Source organism: Taudactylus pleione, unplaced genomic scaffold (genome assembly GCF_031769625.1).
Source record: "Taudactylus pleione unplaced genomic scaffold, aTauple2 ptg003137l, whole genome shotgun sequence".
In the NCBI taxonomy this organism is placed as follows: Eukaryota; Metazoa; Chordata; class Amphibia; order Anura; family Myobatrachidae; genus Taudactylus; species Taudactylus pleione.
Genome location: NW_028287496.1, coordinates 4504295 through 4521617, shown reverse-complemented (window position 1 = coordinate 4521617; position 17323 = coordinate 4504295). Strand labels below are relative to the sequence as shown.

General features: G+C 41.2%; 1 protein-coding gene across 1 annotated transcript in view; it reads left to right on the top strand.

Annotated features, from left to right (window-relative positions):
- The window catches only part of LOC148430841 (pancreatic triacylglycerol lipase-like), a 168975-nt gene extending 151983 nt beyond the window's left edge, over window positions 1-16992 (top strand). Inside the window, exons 12-13 of the mRNA XM_088466432.1 lie at window positions 8917-9033; window positions 16746-16992. Of these exons, the coding sequence (XP_088322558.1) occupies window positions 8917-9027 (111 nt within the window). The 3' untranslated portion in view covers window positions 9028-9033; window positions 16746-16992. The remainder of the gene's footprint in view (window positions 1-8916; window positions 9034-16745) is intronic.
- Window positions 16993-17323: the final 331 nt, after the last annotated feature.

Here is a 17323-nt window from a genome sequence, read left to right as displayed (position 1 = left end):
ACCATTGTATCTCTAATGATAATCATTGCATCTCCAATGATTACCATTGTATTTCTTATGATCACCATTGCATCTCTAATGCCAACCACTGCATCTCTAATGCCAACCGTTGCATCTCTAATTATCACCATTGTATCTCTAATGATCACCATTATATCTCTAATGATTATCATGGCATCTCTAAGGATCACCATTGCATCTCTAATGCCAACCATTGCATCTCTCATTATCACCATAGCATCTCTAATGATAACCATTGCATCTCTAAGGATCACCATTGCATCTCTAATGATAACCATTGCATCTCTAATAATAACCATTGCATCTCGATGATCAACATTGTATCTCTAATTATCACCATGTTAATTTCTTATGTTCACCATTTTATCTCTAATGATTACCATTGTATCTCTAATGATCACCACTGTATCTCTAATGATAACCATTGTATCTCTAATGATAACCATTCTATATCTAATGATCACCATTGCATCTCTAATGATCACCATTGCTTCTCTAATGATCACCATTGCATCTCTAATGATCACCATTGTATCTCTAATGCCAAACATTGCATCTCTATTGCCAACCACTGCATCTCTAATGATCTCCATTGCATCTCTACTGATCACCATTGCATCTCTACTGAACACCATTACATCTCTAACTATCACCATTCTATCCCTAACGATCACCAATGTATCTCTAACGATCACCTTTCTATCTCTAAAGATCACCATTCTATCTCTAACGATCACCATTGCATCTCTAACGATCACCTATGCATTTCTAATGATCAACATTGCATCTCTATAGATCACCATTGCATCTTTAGTGATCTCCATTGCATATCTTATGATCACCATTCCATCTCTAATAATCACCATTGCATCGCTAATGATCACCATTGCATCTCCAATGATCACCATTGCACCTCTAATGATCACCATTGCATCTCTAATAATCACCATTGCCTCTCTATCAATCACCATTGCAACTCTAACGATCACCATTGCATCTCTAATGATCACCATTGCATCTCTAATGATCACCATTGCATCTCTAAAGATCACCATTGTATCTCTAATGATCACCATTGCATCTCTAATGATAACCATTGCATCTCGATGATCACCATTGTATCTCTAATGATCACCATTGCATCTCTAATGATCACCATTGCATCTCTAATGATAACCATTGCATCTCGATGATCACCATTGTATCTCTAATGATCACCATTGCATCTATTATGATCACCATTGCATCTCTATTGATCACCATTGCATCACTAATGATCACAATTGCAACGCCAATGATCACCATTGTATCTCTAATGATAACCATTGTAACTCTAATGATCACCAATGTCTCTCTATTGATCACCATTGTATCTCTAATGATCACCACTGTATCTCTAATGATCACCATTGTATCTCTAATGATCACCATTGTATCTCTAAGGATCACCATTGCATCTCTAATGATATCCATTGCATCTCGATGATCACCATTGTATCTCTAATGATCACCATTGTATCTCTAATGATCACCACTGTATCTCTAATGATCACTATTGCATCTCTAATGCCAACCATTGCATCTCTAATTATCATCATTGCATCACTAATGATCACCATTGCATCGCTAATGATCACCATTGCATCTCCATTGATCACCATTGCACATCTAATGATCACCATTGCATCTCTAATGATCACCATTGCATCTCTAATGCCAACCATTGCATCTCTAATTATCACCATTGCATCTCTAATGATCACAATTGCATCGCTAATGATCACCATTGCATTTCCAATGATCACCATTGCACCTCTAATGATCACCATTGCATCTCTAATGATCATCATTGCTTCTCTAATGATCTCCATTGCATCTCTAATGCCAACAATTGCATCTCTAATTATCACCAATGCATCTCTAATGATCACCATTATATCTCTAATGATGACCATTGTAACTCAAATGATCACCATTGCATCTCTCTTGCCAACCGTTGCATCTTTAATGATTATAATTGCATCTCTAATGATAACCATTGTATCTCTAAGGATCACCATTGTATCTCTAATGATCACCATTGTATCTCTAATGATCACCATTGAATCTCTAATGATCACCATTGCATCTCTAATGATCACCATTGTATCTCTTATGATAACCATAGCATCTCTAATGATCACCAGTGCATCTCTAAGGATCACCATTGTATCTCTAATGATCAGCATTGCATCTCTAATGATAACCATTGCATCTCGATGATCATAATTGTATCTCTAATGATAACCATTCTATCTCTAATGATAACCATTGTATATCTAATGATCACTATTGCATCTCTAATGCCAACCATTGCATCTCTAATTATCACCATTGCATATCTAATGATCACCATTATATCACTAATGATGACCATTGCATCACTAATGATCACCATTGCATCGCTAATGATCACCATTGCATCTCCAATGATCACCATTGCACATCTAATGATCACCATTGTATCTCTAATGATCACCATTGCATCTCTAATGATCATCATTGTATCTCTATCGATCACAATTGCATCTTTAATGATCACCATTGCATCTCTAGTTATCACCATTGCATCTATTATTATCACCATTGTATCTATAATGATCACCATTGCATCTCTAATGCCAACCATTGCATCACTAATTATCACCATTGCATCTCTAATGATCACCATTATATCTCTAATGATGACCATTGCATCACTAATGATCACCATTGCATCACTAATGATCACCATTGCATCTCCAAAGATCACCATTGCACATCTAATGATCACCATTGCATCTCTAATGATCACCATTGCATCTCTAATGATCACCATTGTATCTCTATCGATCACCATTGCATCTTTAACGATCACCATTGCATCTATTATGATCACCATTGCATCTCTAATGATAACCATTATATCTAATGATCACCATTGCATCTCTAATGATCACCATTGCATCTCTAAAGATCACCATTGTATCTCTAATGATCACCATTGCATCTCTAATGATAACCATTGCATCTCGATGATCACCAATGTATCTCTAATGATCACCATTGTATCTCTAATGATCATCATTGCATCTCTAATGATAACCATTGCATCTCGATGATCACCATTGTATCTCTAATTATCACCATTGCATCTATTATGATCACCATTGCATCTCTATTGATCACCATTGCATCACTAATGATCACAATTGCATCGCCAATGATCACCATTGTATCTCTAATGATAACCATTGTATCTCTAATGATCACCAATGTCTCTCTAATGATCACCATTGTATCTCTAATGATCACCACTGTATCTCTAATGATCACCATTGTATCTCTAATAATCACCATTGTATCTCTAATGATCACCATTGCATCTCTAATGATATCCATTGCATCTCGATGATCACCATTGTATCTCTAATGATCACCATTGTATCTCTAATGATCACCACTGTATCTCTAATGATCGTTATTGCATCTCTAATGCCAACCATTGCATCTCTAATTATCACCATTGCATCACTAATGATCACCATTGCATCGCTAATGATCACCATTGCATCTCCAATGATCACCATTGCACATCTAATGATCACCATTGCATCTCTAATGATCACCATTGCATCTCTAATGATCATCATTGTATCTCTATCCATCACCATTGCATCTTTAATGATCACCATTGCATCTCTAGTTATCACCATTGCATCTATTATTATCACCTTTGTATATCTAATGATCACCATTGCATCTCTAATGCCAACCATTGCATCTCTAATTATCACCATTGCATCTCTAATGATCAACATTATATATCTAATGATGACCATTGCATCACTAATGATCACCATTGCATCACTAATGATCACCATTTGATCTACAATGATCACCAATGCACATCTAATGATCACCATTGCATCTCTAATGATCACCATTGCATCTCTAATGATCACCATTGTATCTCTATCGATCACCACTGCATCTTTAACGATCACCATTGCATCTCTTATGATCACCATTGCATCTATTATGATCACCATTGCATCTCTATTGATCACCATTGCATCACTAATGATCACCATTGCATCGCCAATGATCACCAATGTCTCTCTAATGATCACCACTGTATCTCTAAAGATCACCATTGCATCTCTAATGATAACCATTATATCTAATGATCACCATTGCATCTCTAATGATCACCATTGCATCTCTAAAGATCACCATTGTATCTCTAATGATCACCATAGCATCTGTAATGATAACAATTGCATCTCGATGATCACCATTGTATCTCTAATGATCACCATTGTAACTCTAATGATCACCATTGCATCTCTAATGATAACCATTGCATCTCGATGATCACCATTGTATCTCTAATGATCACCATTGCATCTATTATGATCACTATTGCATCTCTATTGATCACCATTGCATCACTAATGATCACCATTGCATCGCCAATGATCACCATTGTATCTCTAATGATAACCATTGTATCTCTAATGATCACCAATGTCTCTCTAATGATCACCATTGTATCTCTAATGATCACCACTGTATCTCTAATGATCACCATTGCATCTCTAATGATCACCATTGTATCTCTAATGATCTCCATTGCATCTCTAATGATAACCATTGCATCTCGATGATCACCATTCCATTTCTAATGATCACCATTACATCTCTAATGCCAAGCATTGTATATCTAATTATCACCATTGCAACTCTAATGATCACCATTATATCTCTAATGATCACCAATGTATCTCTAATGGTAACCATTGAATGTCTAATGATCACCATTGTATCTCTAATGATCACCATTGCATCTCTAATGATAAACATTGCATCTCGATGATCACCATTGTATCTCTAATGATCACCATTGCATCGCCAATGATCACCATTGTATCTCTAATGATAACCATTGTATCTCTAATGATCACCATTGTATCTCTAATGATCACCATTGTATCTCTAATGATCACCATTGCATCTCTAATGATAACCATTGCATCTCGATGATCACCAATGTATCTCTAATGATCACCATTGTATCTCTAATGATCACCACTGTATCTCTAATGATCACCATTGCATCTCTAATGATCACCATTGCATCTCTAATGATCATCATTGTATCTCTATCGATCACAATTGCATCTTTAATGATCACCATTGCATCTCTAGTTATCACCATTGCATCTATTATTATCACCATTGTATCTATAATGATCACCATTGCATCTCTAATGCCAACCATTGCATCACTAATTATCACCATTGCATCTCTAATGATCACCATTATATCTCTAATGATGACCATTGCATCACTAATGATCACCATTGCATCACTAATGATCACCATTGCATCTCCAAAGATCACCATTGCACATCTAATGATCACCATTGCATCTCTAATGATCACCATTGCATCTCTAATGATCACCATTGTATCTCTATCGATCACCATTGCATCTTTAACGATCACCATTGCATCTATTATGATCACCATTGCATCTCTAATGATAACCATTATATCTAATGATCACCATTGCATCTCTAATGATCACCATTGCATCTCTAAAGATCACCATTGTATCTCTAATGATCACCATTGCATCTCTAATGATAACCATTGCATCTCGATGATCACCAATGTATCTCTAATGATCACCATTGTATCTCTAATGATCATCATTGCATCTCTAATGATAACCATTGCATCTCGATGATCACCATTGTATCTCTAATTATCACCATTGCATCTATTATGATCACCATTGCATCTCTATTGATCACCATTGCATCACTAATGATCACAATTGCATCGCCAATGATCACCATTGTATCTCTAATGATAACCATTGTATCTCTAATGATCACCAATGTCTCTCTAATGATCACCATTGTATCTCTAATGATCACCACTGTATCTCTAATGATCACCATTGTATCTCTAATAATCACCATTGTATCTCTAATGATCACCATTGCATCTCTAATGATATCCATTGCATCTCGATGATCACCATTGTATCTCTAATGATCACCATTGTATCTCTAATGATCACCACTGTATCTCTAATGATCGTTATTGCATCTCTAATGCCAACCATTGCATCTCTAATTATCACCATTGCATCACTAATGATCACCATTGCATCGCTAATGATCACCATTGCATCTCCAATGATCACCATTGCACATCTAATGATCACCATTGCATCTCTAATGATCACCATTGCATCTCTAATGATCATCATTGTATCTCTATCCATCACCATTGCATCTTTAATGATCACCATTGCATCTCTAGTTATCACCATTGCATCTATTATTATCACCTTTGTATATCTAATGATCACCATTGCATCTCTAATGCCAACCATTGCATCTCTAATTATCACCATTGCATCTCTAATGATCAACATTATATATCTAATGATGACCATTGCATCACTAATGATCACCATTGCATCACTAATGATCACCATTTGATCTACAATGATCACCAATGCACATCTAATGATCACCATTGCATCTCTAATGATCACCATTGCATCTCTAATGATCACCATTGTATCTCTATCGATCAACACTGCATCTTTAACGATCACCATTGCATCTCTTATGATCACCATTGCATCTATTATGATCACCATTGCATCTCTATTGATCACCATTGCATCACTAATGATCACCATTGCATCGCCAATGATCACCAATGTCTCTCTAATGATCACCACTGTATCTCTAAAGATCACCATTGCATCTCTAATGATAACCATTATATCTAATGATCACCATTGCATCTCTAATGATCACCATTGCATCTCTAAAGATCACCATTGTATCTCTAATGATCACCATAGCATCTCTAATGATAACAATTGCATCTCGATGATCACCATTGTATCTCTAATGATCACCATTGTAACTCTAATGATCACCATTGCATCTCTAATGATAACCATTGCATCTCGATGATCACCATTGTATCTCTAATGATCACCATTGCATCTATTATGATCACTATTGCATCTCTATTGATCACCATTGCATCACTAATGATCACCATTGCATCGCCAATGATCACCATTGTATCTCTAATGATAACCATTGTATCTCTAATGATCACCAATGTCTCTCTAATGATCACCATTGTATCTCTAATGATCACCACTGTATCTCTAATGATCACCATTGCATCTCTAATGATCACCATTGTATCTCTAATGATCTCCATTGCATCTCTAATGATAACCATTGCATCTCGATGATCACCATTCCATTTCTAATGATCACCATTACATCTCTAATGCCAAGCATTGTATATCTAATTATCACCATTGCAACTCTAATGATCACCATTATATCTCTAATGATCACCAATGTATCTCTAATGGTAACCATTGAATGTCTAATGATCACCATTGTATCTCTAATGATCACCATTGCATCTCTAATGATAAACATTGCATCTCGATGATCACCATTGTATCTCTAATGATCACCATTGCATCGCCAATGATCACCATTGTATCTCTAATGATAACCATTGTATCTCTAATGATCACCATTGTATCTCTAATGATCACCATTGTATCTCTAATGATCACCATTGCATCTCTAATGATAACCATTGCATCTCGATGATCACCAATGTATCTCTAATGATCACCATTGTATCTCTAATGATCACCACTGTATCTCTAATGATCACCATTGCATCTCTAATGATTACCATTGTATCTCGATGATCACCATTGTATCTCTAATGATCGCCATTGTGTCTCTAATGATCACCATTGTATCTCTAATGATAACCATTGTATCTCTATTGATCACCAATGTCTCTCTAATGATCACCTTTGTATCTCTAATGATCACCACTGTATGTCTAATGATCACCATTGCATTTCTAATGATCACCATTACATCTCTAATGCCAAGCATTGTATATCTAATTATCACCATTGCAACTCTAATGATCACCATTGTATCTCTAATGATCACCATTGTATCTCTAACGATCACCATTGCATCTCTAATGATCACCATTGCATCTCTAATCTCTGCATTCCACAGTGGTTTTACGCAAAATCTTCTTTTTATATTCCAGCAATAATACATTTTTTCTGTATTGCAAAGACCTGCGATATTAGTCTGATTGTTTTGCAAAATATGCAGAAATTATACATTGGCCTATTAGTGCATAGTGACAATTATTAGTGTATAGTAACAATTATTAGTGCATAGTGACAATTATTAGTATATAGTGACAATTATTAGTGCATAGTGACAATTATTAGTGTATCATGACAATTTTTAGTATATAGTGACAGTTATTAGTGCATAGTGACAATTATCAGTATATAGTGACAATTATTAGTGCAGAGTGACAATTATTAGTATATAGTGACAATTACTGTATAGTGACAATTATTAGTGCATAGTGACAATTATTAGTATATAGTGACAATTAGTGTATAGTGACAGTTATTAGTGTATAGTGACAATTATTAGTGTATTATTAGTGTATAGTGGATTATGCCAGATATAACAGAAGAAGTCACCTCAGGCTTGTATGAGCTGTATATAAAGTCCGCTAGTTTTTACCTGTATACTGTCACAGAACTCATTCATATAATATACAATATATATTACTTCCTCCTCTCCATAACGTACAGATTTTTTTTAATATTGTGTTTCATGTATTTTGTTGTACACTAACGATTGTAAGCTCTTTAGGGCAGGGACTTCTCACATGGACTAAGCTCTATGACAATCTATAAAAGACAACATACATAGATAAAATAAAAATGTTTCTTTAATTTTTTATGCCATTTACAGGGCGTCTGCCACTACTGCCCAAGTGACGAATGTGCCAAGATGGGTCACTTCGCCGATACCTACAGCGGTGTTACCAGTTCCAGCCAAGTCTTTTACCTCATCACCTCGTAATCATTGGTAAATGAAAACCGTCAGTACTGGGAAGGGAGATAAGACAGGGATGTTCCCTTCTCTTTATTAGGTAATAGAAGAGAAGTGACCTCTGTGACAACGAGACAGAGAGTGATATTACACATGTGTCTCCCAGCCAAGGCAGAGAATAATGAGTGAGAACCACACAGAGGGTGCGATACATCCCGTCACTGACCAATAAGAGCCGTCCTGTGCTGTGTGAGGATGTCCCGGTCCTATTGCACATGCACGTCCATAGACCAGTACTGTACATGCGTGAGCCATGGGGGACTCCAGGAGGTATCTTATTAATGTAGATCTCTCCTGGGGAATTCTGCAAAAAGAATCTCTTTGGCTCCTATTAGGCATTGCTATCTATAGATGGCGTTCCTATAGGCTCCAGAGAGGGGGTGCCAGCGGTGTCGGCAGTGCGGGGGTTGCTGACGGTGACCTCAGTACATTGGATGAAAGTGCTGTGGTGCTGGCAGTGTCCTCAGTGAAGGGTACCAGCGGTGTTAGCAGTGCGGGGATGCCATCCATGTCTTCAGTGCAGGTTTGCTGGCTTTGTCGGCAGTGCCGGGGTGTTCTCAGTGCAGGGTGCCAGCGGTGTCGGCAGCATGGGGAGCCAGTGGTGTCAGCAGCGGGGCTGCGGCGGTGTCAGCAGTGGGGGTGCCGAAGGTGTGGGGTGCGGGCAGCAGGTGTGTCGGCAGCGGGGGGTGCCAGCCGTGTAAACCAGCGCCATCTTCTTTTAGTTGTTTTTTTCCCTGCATTCAATGGGCTTATAGCTGATTGACAGGCATCTGTCATGGCTGTCAGCCAATCAGCGTTTTGCCCATTGAAGGCAAAGGGATTTTCAAAATGGCCGCTCAAGGCAAAACCTGGAGATCCGACAGCAGAGGGGTGCGGGGCAGGCAGGGGGATCCCCGAAATATGGATGAGTTCAGTTCTCAGAGAACCGAACCCGCTCGTCCCTAACTGTAACGGCGGTGAAAAGCACTGGCATGCCTGCATTTCGCCAACTATAGTTGGTTTCCCCCAGCTGGGCCTGACATACAGCTAAGGATCACTTTAGTGAGGTGTACGAGGCCTCACTGCAGCTGTCTTCTTATCAGAAGCAATAGTGGAAATGGAAATCGTATATTACAGTTTGTTCTCCTTCCTTACATCCAGCTCATGTCTCCCTTATTGGGTACTTTCCTTTCTCATCGGACAGTGTCGGGCTATAGGGGCCTGAATTTGTTCCACCAAAACCAAAATATCTTATTCCATAGGTAGTTGTGTCTGCAATATTTCAAGTTGTTCCAGCCAACAGGCTAATAGACATCCGGATTCTAGGGGTAATCATCTAATTGGAGTCACGTCTCCACCAGTGATGTGCGGCTTTCTCAGTAATGGGGACAGGTCTATTACACTGGATCTATACTATATCCAAGTTTCCTCCAAATCCCCATCTTACTTCACCTTCTGATGTCTCTACATTAAGCTTAAGACTTGGGAAATTGGAGGATGAAAACAGAGGTTCTGTGTGAGCTAAAGCATCTCCTACCTTCATTCATCAAAGTGTACAGTATATAGGGTGGACAGCTGTTCCTGGAGGTAAGACCAGGGTATCTTCTATCTTTCATTCATCAAAGTGTACAGTATATAGGGTGTACGGCTGTTCCTGGTGGAAAGACCATGGTATCTTCTACCTTCCTCTATCACAGTGTACATTATATAGGGTGTACGTCTGTTCCTGCAAGTTAGACCAGGGTATCTTCTACCTTTGACTATCACAGTCTACAATATATAGGGTATATAGCTGTTACTGGAGGGAAGACCAGGGTATCTTCTACCTTCTTCCATCACAATGTACAGTATATAGGGTGTATGGCTGTTCCTAGAGGGAAGACCAGGGTATCTTCTACCTTCTTCTATCACAGTGTACAGTATATAGGGTGTATGGCTGTTCCTGGAGATAAGACCAAGGTATATTCTGCCTTCTTCTATCACAGTGTGCAGTATATAGGGTATACAGCTGTTCCTGGAGGGAATACCAGGGTATCTTCTACCTTCTTCTATCACAGTGTGCAGTATATAAGGTATATGACTTCCTGGAGGGAAGACCAGGGTATCTTCTACCTTCTTCTATCACAGTGTGCAGTATATAAGGTATATGACTTCCTGGAGGGAAGACCAGGGTATCTTCTACCTTCTTGCACCACAGTCTGCAGTAAATAGGGTATATGGCTGCTGCTGGAGGGAAGACCAGGGTAACTTTTACCTTCTTCTATCACAGTGTACAGTATATAGGGTGTACATCTGTTCCTGGAGGGAAGACCAGGGTATCTTCTACCTTCTTCAACCACAGTCTGCAGTATATAGGGTATACGGCTATTCATGGAGGGAAGACCAGGGTATCTTCTACCTTCTTCGATCACAGGGCCTGATTCAGACCCAGTCGCAAGCGCTGAGCGCTCACAACCGGGTCGATGTTTGCTCACTGGACATGCGCACAACAGAGCCGGCTCCGTCATGTGCATGCGTGAGACCCGGCTAGCGATGGGTGCTCCGTTGCTTCGGGTCTCGCACCAAAGGGGGTGAGCTGTTGATGGTGATTGACAGCTCGCACAATTTAGTAGATGCGGCCGGGGATTGGCTTCACAAACGGAGGCGTTCCCAAGCGAATGCCTGCCGATTGTGGGCGGCCCCACTGACATCACCAGTGATGTCAGTGGGAGAGCTTCCGGCTCTATTAGAGCCAGAAGCTCTCTGGGTCTTGTGGCCACGAGACCCTACCACAAGGGTCTCATCACAAGCTCGATGGTCGCGATGGTCTTGACCATGTGAAGCTGCGGGACTGTACAGATCTCACTAACCACGAGAGGCTGCAAGTCTGTACATTAGTGACCATGCGAAGCTGTGGGACTGTACAGATCTCACTTACCATGTGAAGCTGCGGTACTGTACGGAACTCACTGGCCATGTGAAGCTGCATGATTGTACGGACATCACTGACCATGTGAAGCTGCAGGACTGTACGGACCTCACTGGCCATGTGAAGATGTGGGACTGTATGGACCTCACTGAACATGTGAAGCTGCGGGACTGTACAGACCTCACTAACCACGAGAGGCTGCAAGACTGTACATTAGTGACCATGTGAAGCAGTGGGACTGTACGGATCTCACTTACCATGTGAAGCTGCAGAACTGTATGGACATCACTAACCATGTGAAGCTGCGAGACTGTACGGACATTACTGACCATGTGAAGCTACTGGACTGTACGGACCTCACTCATCATGTGAAGCTGCGGGACTGTACGGACCTCACAGGCCATGTGAAGCTGTGGGACTGTATGGACACCACTGACCATTTGAAGCTGCTGGACTGTACGGAACTCACTGACCATGTGAAGCTGTGGGACTGAACGGACCTCACTGACCATGTGAGGCTGCGGGACTGAACGGAGCTCACTGGCCATGTGAAGCTGCATGATTGTACGGACATCACTGACCAAGGGAAGCTGCAGGACTGTACGGACCTCACTGGCCATGTGAAGCTATGGGACTGTATGGACCTCACTGACTATGTGAAGCTGTGGGACTGTACGGACATCACTGACCATTTGAAGCTGCTGGACTGTACGGAAATCACTGACCATGTGAAGCTGCGGGACTGTATGGACTTCTCTGACCATGTGAAGCTGTTGGACTGTACGGACATCACTGACCATGTGAACCTGTAGGACTGTATGTACCTCACTGACCTTGTGAAGCTGTGGGACTGTACGGACATCACTGACCATGTGAAGCTGTGGGACTGAACGGACCTCACTGACCATGTGAGGCTGCTCGACTGTACGGAACTCACTGGCCATGTGAAGCTGCATGATTGTACGGACATCACTGACGATCTGAAGATGCAGGACTGTATGGACCTCACTGGCCATGTAAAGCTGTGGGACTGTATGGACCTCACTGACCATGTGAAGCTGCGGGACTGTACAGACCTCATTAACCACGAGAGGTTGCAGGACTGTACATTAGTGACCAGCTGCAGGACAGTACAGACCTCACTGACCATGTGAAGCTGTGGGACTGTATGGACATCACTGACCATGTGAAGCTGTGGGACTGTACTGACATTACTGACTTTGTGAAGCCACTGGACTGTATGGACCTCACTCATCATGTGAAGCTGTGGGACTGTATGGACAACACTTACCATTTGAAGATGCGGGACTGTACAGACAACACTTACCATTTGAAGCTGCGGGACTGTACGGAACTCACTGACCATGTGAAGCTGTGGGACTGTACGTACCTCGCTGACCATGTGAAGCTGCGGGATTGTACGGACATTGCTGACCATGTGAAGCTGTGGGATTGTACGTACATCACTGACCATGTGAAGCTGTGGGACTGTACGGACCTCACTGACCAGGCTAGGCTGTGGGACTGTATGGACATCACTGACTGTGCTAGGCTGTGGGACTGTATGGACATCAGTGACCATGTGAAGCTGTGGGACTGTACGGACATCACTGACCATGTGAAGTTGCGGGACTGTATGGACATCACTGACCATGTGAAGCTGTGGGACTGTACGGACATCACTAACCATGTGAAGCTGTGGGACTGTACGGACTTCACTGACCAGGCTAGGCTTTGGGACTGTACAGACATCACTGACTGTGCTAGGCTGTTGGATTGTACGGAGGGCCTTTAAGTGGTTAGTGGATATGGCTTTAGCACCAGGCTGAAGATGGAAGCCAATAGTAAACAACTGAGTCCTGTGCTAGCTGAAGTTTGGAGCAAGATACCTCATGTCTCTTTCTGGCCAGGGTCATTGAAAGAAAACTCAGTATATAGTGTATAATGGGTACAAAGAGTAGGAGGACGGATTGTTACCGGACATCCTGGAGATTTGTGCGAGTGGCCTTAATGTACAGGGAGGGGCTTTTAGTGTAGCCATGTACCAAACATTGCCAGGTGTATTGTCAGCATTTGTGTCTGAGGGCACTGAGTTACTGAGAGTCAGGACATGGAGGAACACTACAGAAGTCACCCCTGGGCCTATGATACTGGTGTATTTGGGGGAGTCTGTGGGATAGAATCCATGAACTGATATTAATCCCTCAGGGTATATGTATCAGTGCTGGAGATGATCTCTGAGAGAATACAGGTTCATTGACCATACATAACAGAAATAAAAATAAAGTACGAGACAGTTCATGAACATTTTATTGTTATATTGGTGATTTCCACAGGGCCTGAGAAAATGCCCAATTACCAAACCCATAATTGCACGTGAACGGCCAATGGTGACAAATGTGCATTAGGTCAGCCTGTCTCTCCTTCCCATACAGAATATACATCTCTCCTATACCTCTAAACTAATCTCACTCCACATTCCCTATTGTCCTCTTCCTCTGAGTGTGGTCTACGTGCTGATTACCTACTCTCACTCCCACATTCGAGACTTCTCCTGTGCTTCTCCTGCACTTCTCCTGCGCTTCTCCCCTCCTCTGGTACTTACTTTCCCCCAAGGATTCAGACTAACAGAATACTTTGTTCAAACATGCCCTGAAAAGAAAACGCACCTGTTCCTTCAAGCCTACCAGCTCTTAACTTGCACTATCTGTCCTCCTCTCATCTCTTCATAATTTTCCTCCCAGTTATACCCCCTCCCCTAGACTTTGCGCTCTCACAAGCAGGGCCCTCCACCTCTTTGTTCTCGTTATGCACGACCCATGTTTCCGGTGCTCTCCCATTTGCAGTCAGTGACTCTGATCGTTTTACCCATTCTTAACTGCCATTCACTTTATATTCATTGTTTGAGTTTTCCCTTGCACTGTCTATTAATATTTATTGTTTGTAATTTTCAGTGTATGGCCATATAAGTAATATATTCTTATTACTTTGTGTAGCAGGGCTCCTCACAGTGACGTGACCATAGGAGGAGGAGCTTAGTTATGTGTGTAATTCATCTCACCTTGCAAAGCAGAGCTCTTTACAGTATTGTAGCTCTAGAAGGAGAGGTTCAGACCATGTCTGTATGCAGAGTTGGACTGGCCCACAGGGGTACAGGGGAAAACCCCGGTGGGCCCCACTGCCTGTGGGCCTATCCTCCTCTTCTAGGTGTTGGGTTCCAGACCTCAAAGTATAGACTGTTACCTTATTAGACAGTCAGTTACCTGATATGCATGGGGGCTTGGTTCTCTTTTATAGAAATTACACCAAGTTATGCCTAACTGTTAGACAAGCGTCTGTGGTGGCTGGCCACACCCCCTCTAGAGGGTGACCACACCCCTTAAGTAAGGGCCCCTACCACTGCATTCCTCTGGTGAGCCCTTCATTTCCCAGTTCAACACTGTCTGTATGTATGAACTTCACTCATGTAACTCTAGAAGGAGATGTCCAGGACCTTGTGTGTATGTATTACATTCTGCCCTGTACAGTAGCAGTGCACCTCACAGTAACTCTAGAAGGAGAGGTCCAGGACCATGTCTGTGTGTATTACATTCTGCCATGCACAGTAGCAGTGCACCTCACAGTAACTCAAGAAGGAGAGGTGCAGGACCATGTCTGTGTGTATTACATTCTGCCATGTACAGTAGCAGTGCACCTCACAGTAACTCTAGAAGGAGAGGTGCAGGATCATGCCTGTGTGTGTTACATTCTGCCATGTACAGTAGCAGAGCTCCTCACAGTAACTCTAGAAGGAGAGGTGCAGGACCATGTCTGTGTGTATTGCATTCTGTCATGTACAGTAGCAGTGCACCTCACAGTAACTCTAGAAGGAGAGGTCCAGAACCATGTCTGTGTGTATGACATTCTGCCATGTACAGTAGCAGTACACCTCACAGTAGCTCTAGAAGGAGAGGTGCAGGACCATGTCTGTGTGTATTACATTCTGCCATGTACAGTAGCAGTGCACCTCACAGTAACTTTAGAAGTTGAGGTCCAGGACCATGTCTGTGTGTATTACATTCTGCCATGTACAGTAGCAGTGCACCTCACAGTAGCTCTAGAAGGAGAGGTCCAGGACCATGTCTGTGTGTATTACATTCTGCCATGTACAATAGCAGTGCACCTCCCAGTAGCTTTAGAAGGAGATGTGCAGGACAATGTCTGTGTGTATTACATTCTGCCATGTACAGTAGCAGTGCACCTCACAGTAACCCTAGAAGTAGAGGTCCAGGACCATGTCTGTGTGTATTACATTCTGCCATGTACAGTAGCAGTGCACCTCACAGTAGCTCTAGAAGGAGAGGTCCAGGACCATGTCTGTGTGTATTACATTCTGCCATGTACAGTAGCAGTGCACCTCACAGTAGCTCTAGAAGGAGAGGTCCAGGACCATGTCTGTGTGTATTACATTCTGCCATGTACAGTAGCAGTGCACCTCACAGTAGCTCCAGAAGGAGAGGTGCAGGACTTATGTAATTGTCTGTCTGTATTGCAGGCTGTTCCCTGGAATATATTCTATTCCTGTAGTATCAGAAGTTTATTGTTATAAAGCACAGATTTATACATGTCTAGTACACAGGTGATGGTAATATTTGAACAAAGTGCTGTAAATAAAATCTGAATAAATGTGTCTAATGCCATCACTGTGACCATTAGGTAGATGTGTGTAATATAAGAAATAATTCTCCCTAGCTGACTAATAATATGTATAGCGTGCGTTATATCATGTAATATTAATGGTTTCTATTATACTTATTTTCAGATACATTAACAGCTTCAGAAGTCGTCTCCAGAAACCAGTAGCTAATACCGGCAAGGCAATATATGAAGAGAACATTTGCTGTATAAATAAACACTATATCAGGAAACGCTTCTTTCTGTTTGTACTGAATCTTTCTCACCTCTTCCCCCAATTAGCGCTTTTCTCACCCTCCTGCTGAGCTTATGGTCACACTGTTTAGTGCAAAACATTTCCAACATTAGTAATAATAATAAACTGTTTATTCTGCACCCACAAAAATTGTAGCTTGTTTTTAGAAGAATATGAATTTTTAGAAAATATTATTAGTTTGCTTAAAACCTAAGAAAGTATATAGAGAAAATGGGCAATAAAGTGTTCTGTGACGTAAGCGTGCGCGGTTTTTGTCTCGTTTTGTGATCTCGCTTTGGAATCAGTCCAGCAATAATATGATGGGCAGGGAAAGGATCCATTTTATAACTAGACAACCTGCCTCATGAAATGAAAGTACTAACGAGTTTACATGAGCAAAGATAGATAGATCTAATGATTGTAGCCCCCAGACAGTCTTAGATATAGTGCTAATAGCACATACTGTATAC